The 7,348-nt window shown below is 42.1% G+C and overlaps 1 protein-coding gene across 1 annotated transcript in view; it reads left to right on the forward strand.

Annotated features, from left to right (window-relative positions):
- LOC143288566 (mevalonate kinase-like) overlaps positions 1-5,375 on the forward strand; it is a 15,118-nt gene extending 9,743 nt beyond the window's left edge. The window contains exon 9 of the mRNA XM_076597178.1: positions 2,108-5,375. Coding sequence (XP_076453293.1) covers positions 2,108-2,265 — 158 coding nt within the window. The 3' untranslated portion in view covers positions 2,266-5,375. The remainder of the gene's footprint in view (positions 1-2,107) is intronic.
- Positions 5,376-7,348: the final 1,973 nt, after the last annotated feature.

Consider the following 7,348-nt stretch of genomic DNA (forward strand, 5'->3'; position numbering starts at 1 on the left):
TACGCACACATAGGCAGGCACAAACTTACATAAACACACGCACACACAATACACATTCATATACATGCATGTAGTTATGTACACATACATATGCATACACACATAGTCAAGCACAGCTAACGAAAAGGAAGTGGACCTGCCACAATTGAACTTATTGCTGAGGGAAAAGGTGAGTTTTGTGACGAGATTTAAAAGATGCGAGGGAATCAGTATGACGGAGGTTATCAGGGAGCTTGTTCCACGTCTTTGATGATGGTGATGATGATGATGATTACCGTCATCATCATCATCATCATCATCATCATCATCATAATAGTGTGCATTTATCAGGGGTTTGTACAGAGTGAGTGAAGTCCCATCATCATCATCATCATGCAAAAATGTTGTAAAGAAAATGATGGGAGCATGTCATGAGGAAGTGAGTGTGTGTGTGTGTGTACTGTTCAGTTTAAAAAGTCTCACACATTTCTTCCATTCTGCTTCACATCTTATTGACTGAAGGGCTTCTTGAACGTTTCCTAGCAGTGCATGTGTAATACATGTATGTTTCTGTTTATGTTCAAGCACTTTTTTCATAAAAATAGGAAAAATTCAGTTCTTTCCAGTCATCTTGTTTAAAACAATATTGCACCTCTGGGATGGGCACAAAAACAAAACCAAACCAAAAAAATGAAGCCTAATTATATGCAAACTGCATTTACTGTTATATTTATATTTTTTGTATTCTCTAAACTTGGCACTTTGATCTGATATTCTGACCCAACAACAAGAGCAGTCATTATTATCATTTTTTGTTCAAACAGGAACTTCTTTTGCTAAGCATGGAAGTTTTATTTATTTTGCAAATGTTTTGGTGCAGATAGTGAAAAAGGGAAATTAATCTGTAATTAATGCTAGGGGACATAATTTGCTTTAAACTGATCTTTCTCATCTTAAACATTACATTTTGAAATTATACTCAATACATAAAAAGCTTGGAATTAAAAAAAAAAAAGAAGTGTATCACAGGTGAGTCTTGAAGGCCTTGCCTCTCTTGTTGTTGTTGTTGTTGTAAATGCCACAAGCTCCCTGCCTTGGATATGTGAACAGCCTGTTGTATAAAAGACTCCATGTTTGTAGAGAGCTTGGAGCTTGGTCTCTGACCGAGGATGGACATGATGTAAGAATCCATACCATCATAATATATAAATATATATTTAGAGATATTTAGATAGAGAAAGATAGATAGACAGACTGATAAATGTTAAATGTTTAACCAAGACCGTTTATTGATGCAGCCTTCATTACTTTATAGAAAACGAAGACATCTTTTTTTTCTTCTTTTTTTTATGACTGTTTTGTTTATTTACCCCGCCATGTAGGCAGCCCTTGTCCTCACCAATCCGTAGCTGATTCTTGAGGATTCATGAGGACAAACTGTCAGCTGCTGCAGCAGAAAAGCAAGCTCGCAGAAAAGGGACGGCAGCCAACAGACCAGCATCAGCTTACACATGTGATCGCTGCGACAGAGACCGTCTCTCTCGCATCGGTCTATACCGTCACAGACAACGCTGCTTGGTCCAAGCAGACAGCCCAATTAGACATTAGGTCGGATATACTCTATCCATGGTCAGCCATGACCGAAGGAGGCCTGCTAACTAACTACTACTAACTAGTAGGCAGCCATACTCTGTTTTCGAGGGTGTGCATCCTGGGCATGTTCATGACTCCACAACCCACCGAACGCTGACACGGATCACAGGATCCCCAACTTGCATCTTTGATCTTCCGCACGCGTGCACGCACACACACACACAAAGGGGGCCGAGGCACCGGCAGGCCTGCACACATGCTGACCTGGGAGATCGGAAAAATCACCCCATACCCATACCCGCCAGGCGCCGCCACCGAGCTTTGAACCCGGGACCCTCGGACCGAAAGTCCATCGCCTCAACCATTAACATTCCTGCGCCCGCCTGTCATATCAGCAGCCCTACACTTTGCTGACATTCAACACTACCCATCTTGGCTTGGATTTATTTTATGTATCTATATGTACACACACACACACACACACACACACACAAATATGTATACATATATATATATTTTTTTCTTTTTCTTTCAGAGACGTCAGCAGACAGCATTGAAGCGGTGCGTGAGGAGCTGCGTCAGTGTGGTCACGACTGCTGGGTGACCAGCGTGGGAGCCCCAGGTGTGACCGTGCATCGCGATCCCCACGACGACCCCTCCGTCCCTCGCCACTTGTTCCTGCCCTCACAGTGACCGGGGACTGTGCTGTTTTAGCATCATCAGAGTCTGTGTTGAACTTTGTGGTACATGCTCACTCACGCTAAGCAGACATTCCTTCAGACGCATTTTTTTTTTTTTTTTCCCATGGTACCTGGGCAGTAACTAACAGTACCGTGTTTGGTATCACACAAAAGAGCAAACCTTTCACTAACTGTTTATGATATGGTTGAATTATCATTTGACATGGTTAATTGATAGAGAGAGTCACGCCACCTTTCCTTCTGAACAACTTTTTTTTTTTTGGGGGGGGGGGGTTGGCACGGGAAATACCACCCAGGAAGTCCGACTGGCTAGATTTTTTATTCTGAGACTGCTGTGGTCACCAAGTACCAGGGACCACACACATCTCAGGGTTTAATTTAGGAGTTTAGTTTCCATAGATCATACATTGGAAAGTGTAGGAACTTTTTTGTTTGTTTCCGTGCCTGCTGATCTGGGCTTTTATGTAATAATGGTACCAGGAAAGATTCTGCTAGCCTGACCCAGGCTACATGCACATCCCCTGGGAAAGAAGAATTTTTTGGGGGGGTGGGGAGATTTGGGGGGCCTCCATCCTATTTTTTCCCACCTTTTTTTTTTTTTTTTTTTTTTTTGGTGGGGCCCTCCCCCCTCTTTTTCCACGCAGGGAAAGGAGAACTGCCTGCAAGGTCACTGAAGGTCAGCATGTTTCATACATTCAGTCTGGTACCGTCTTCACATAACTTTTGTTATTCATTGTTCCGAAATTGTCGGTGATTAACTTGGCTGGTGATTGCTCTTTATTGCTTGTGGGTTTTTTGGTTTTTTGCATGCATGAATGTGTGGGTGGGTGTGTGTGTGCATGCATGCATGCATGAGTGTGTGTGTGTGTGTGTGTGGGGGGGTGTACATCAGAATGAGTGCATATTTTTTTTAAGCTGATGTACGGATGTATGTATGTATGCATGTATAAATGTATGTATGTATGTATTATGCACCTTCCCAAGAAGTATCCCCCCCTCCCCTCCCAAGATGTCACCAGTTTTTCTTCATCCCAGAACGTTTTGCTCGCCCACAAGTTTAAAAAAGCGACCTTTCATAGGAAGGAGACAGAAGCAAGGTCATCATATTCCTGTCATCTCACTTTGATCGCGACTTTCACAGGCAAGACACACTGTTTGCTGTAATCACAGCAGTAGATTGATACACATTCTGTCGCCTATCTATCCAGAGGTGATTCAGACAATCTGTTGAACATTGTTTGTTTCAATGCTAAGTCGCGTAAAAAACAAAAACTGTAGAAATCAGAGACGTGATAAGTGATGAGAACATTGACATTGTGTTTATAACTGAATCCTGGCTTCTGGAAAATGGCGCTGATGCTGTGATAGCTGACCTTACTCCACCCGCCCACAAGACTGTGTCTTTTCCTTGGATCAGAGGTGGAATAAGCATCACATTAACCAAATATTTGGAGCAGCGTGTGCCCTTCAAGATATTATCTTACATACCTTTTGAAGCAGCAGAAAATCATTTGGTGTTCACGAATGTTTCCATTCATTTTATTTGTTTGTATTGATCACCATCAAGTAGGTCCAACAAACTTTCAGATGACATGTCGTCAGTGTCGGCAGATTCATGGGGGGGCTGTTGTTTGAGGGGCGTGGTGGCGGTCTCCACTCTGGGAGGGACGCTCACTCAGTCTGGCTCCGCGACTAAGCCATTATTGTCGTCAGTAGGGGGCTTAGTAGGTGGTGTCCTAAGTACATTAAAACAGAACAGGCACCACTGAACACCACCGAAGTGACTCAGCAGCAGTGCAGGGTCTCCTGTGGTGTGTGGCCTCCTGGCGACCTAACATCGATTGTTCCCTGTGGACTGCTGATGCTGGAACTGCGACGGACGAACCCGGGTGTGGCCGTGTATGGGGGAATCTAAATGAGCGACGTGGGAGTAATGCCACTGAAACGGTGCAGATGATGGGGCAGCAAAAAAACAAAACAAAACAAAACAAAAAAACTTTCAGATGACACTTTCTTTTCTGAATTTCCTGATTGTCTTAGTTCTTGCGTTTCCAAACCTTGCAATCTCATTCTTGTAGTAGATGACTGTAATGTGCATTTTGAACTCTCCTCTCACAGTGGATCGAAACAGCTTCGCAATTTTTTCTGTGATCACAATCTTATCCAAGTCACTGACAAACCCGCCCGTAAACATGGACGCATACTTGATTTACTTGAAAGAGAAAATGATAACCCTCTCCAGTCTGTTTCTGGCACGGACTTGGCTCTTTCTCATCAAAAAGCCATCTTCTTCAGTCTTTCAGTTCAGAAACCTTCACAACAAAAGCATTACATCAAGTCGAGAAACTTGAAGAAGATCGACACCAGTTCTTTCTGTGAAGATGTCATTAAAACAGCTTCTTTCTTGGATGATAACTGCACCAAATTCAGTCTTCTGGATAATTTCAATCAGACTTTACGTGATTCCCATGCACCTGTGTGTATCAGATGCGTAACTGACCGTCCCTCAGCCCCTTGGATAACAGCAGATACCAAAGCTGCCAAACAGAAGCTGATGCTGTCAGAGAGAAGATGGCGATCCACTCACCTCGTTGTTCACTGCCAAACATTCACCCAGCAATGCTCCCTTCTTAACTCTCTCCATACGAACGGCGAAAGAGACGACGTTAACAGCGTTTCATCCCAATTACCATCATCGAAATATTTCAAGCGGAACGCTCTTATACTGAAGAGGTGAATGTTGACAAAGAATACCACAATTCTGACAACGGAAGCTAAAGGTTGGGTCATTCAGACACCCACTGGACATCCGAGGGGTCTGTGTAGAGGAGAAGAGAGGACTGGCCGTACTGAGTGAGTTAAATTACTTCAAGACAATGCCAGAAGTGAGCAATATTGTGCTTGCTTGTCTGAATGTAAATCTGTTAAGATTCATTTTCAAGTCACTGATGAACTTTTTGGTAGTTCTAAACATCCTGTTCTCCCTTCAGCTCCATCTCTCTATCTGATCTTCCCAATAAATTCAGTGACTTTATTGATCAGAAAGTTTCAGACATTTTCAGTGAACTGGACTCCACTGATTCTTGTGGTGTTCTGGGGAGGGGAGGGCAGGGGAGGGGGCCCGGGGGAGGAGGGGAGTCCTGAAGTCATAGACTGAATGAAAGATATTTGAAGAGAATGTGTGTGATCAGAAAGTTCAGGTTCGTACATGGACGCTTTAACAGAATGTTTGTGGCGATGTTCCTCATGGATGCCTCTTACTGTACCATTGTACATTATTGTGAATATTAGAATGATTATTTATTGGAACGGTTTAACAAAGTGAATTTGTTCAAGGACTTTTATATGAATATCATATGTTTATTGCGGCAGTTAAACCTTACACTTCTGTCTGAGTGTGTATGTGTGCGTGCCTGAAATCAGATTGAATGGCAAATGAATGATGAGCGTCCAGTGGCAGCCGTCAGTCAGCTCTACCCAGGTAGCCAGCCTGTTTTGCAAATGACTCCGTGTTTGTAAAGCGCTTAGAGCTTGGTCTCCAACTGAGGATAGGCGCTATATAAGTATCTAGGCGCTATATAAGCATCCATATCAAATCTAATAAAATTGAGTCATGTTTAATGTTTTTATGTTGAGTAATTGTCAATGTTTTTGTTTGTTGTTTTTTGCTGCACTTGATGCAGTTTTCTCTTCATGAGATAATAAAGTTTTGGGTTATTTTAAATGATTTTTTTTATTTATCTTGTTTTATGTTTGCATCTAGGGTGTCTGAATGTATGAACTGAAACGCTGATTACACATGATTCAGAGTATTGCAAAGCAATTGTTGATCTCATAATTTTGTTATTAATGTTATCATGTAAGAATGTCTTATCTCAGTTCAACATGTATTATCAGTCACATATTCCTTTGCTTACTTACAGTATGATTCAAGGCACAGAAAGGCTGTTGTGTTTTACACTCAGTGTGAAGGTCTTACACAATCTACATTTCACCCAAGTGGTCATTAAAATTTTATCGGTAAACAGTGTTACCGTAATACCCTTTTATGCATGTTCGTTTTCAGCACACAGATTGTGTGGATGGTTCATGATAACATCATCGAAAAGAGGCAAAGGATGCCTGTAAATGTCGACGACATCAGAATCAATAAATCGTCTTGACTTACAATCACAATTTATGAGTTGAATTTAATCCATGCACGTTTGAATGCTTACAATTGTTTTAAAAACTAGTGGCCAACTTCCACAGTTATTCGGAGTTTTCAAAGCTGAGTGGATTCCAGTATTGAGTACAAATTAATTTGGTATTGTATTGTTTTACTCTTTTTGTCACAACAGATTTCTCTGTGTGAAAATCAGGCTGCTCTCCCCAGGAACAGTATGTCGCCACACTGAGAGCACCACCCATTTTTTTGTGCCTGCAATTATATTTGTTTTCCTATCAAAGTGGATTTTTCTACAGAAATTTGCAAGGACAACCCTTTTGTTGCTGTGGGTTCTTTTACGTGCGATAAGTGCATGCTGCACATGGGACCTTGATTTATCATATCATCCGAATGACTAGCGTTCAGACCACCACTCATGGTCTAGTGGAGGGAGAGAAAGTACTGGCAACTGTGTGATTCGAACCAGTGCGCTCAGATTTTCTCGCTTCCTAGCCGGACATGTTTACCACCAGGCCAACACTCCAGTCTGTAGTCTTTGAAGGGAGAGGCAGGATGTGATGGACATTCAGTCAGCAATGTTCAGAGTGGAGGAGTACCTGTGATATCTGCCAATCATATTTTTGCCGAAAGAACTGGACATCTCTGGAGTGTTAAAGGGAGCTGAAAAATCGTGATTAAGACAGGGAGTTGAGTTCACTTCAGTTCAGTCACTCATGGAGGCGTCACTGCGTTTGGACAAATCCATGTACTCTACGCTTTATCTGTTAAGCAGATGCCTGACCAACAGCATAAGCCAACATGCTTTGACATGGAAAGTTTGATAGATCTATATCATGATCATAAAATAGAGAAATTCAGTCAGTGTGGGTTGCTTAAGACAGAATTGTTATGTTTCCAGCACGTGTTT

The sequence above is a fragment of the Babylonia areolata genome, chromosome 12 (genome assembly GCF_041734735.1).
Source record: "Babylonia areolata isolate BAREFJ2019XMU chromosome 12, ASM4173473v1, whole genome shotgun sequence".
Classification (NCBI taxonomy): Eukaryota; Metazoa; Mollusca; class Gastropoda; order Neogastropoda; family Buccinidae; genus Babylonia; species Babylonia areolata.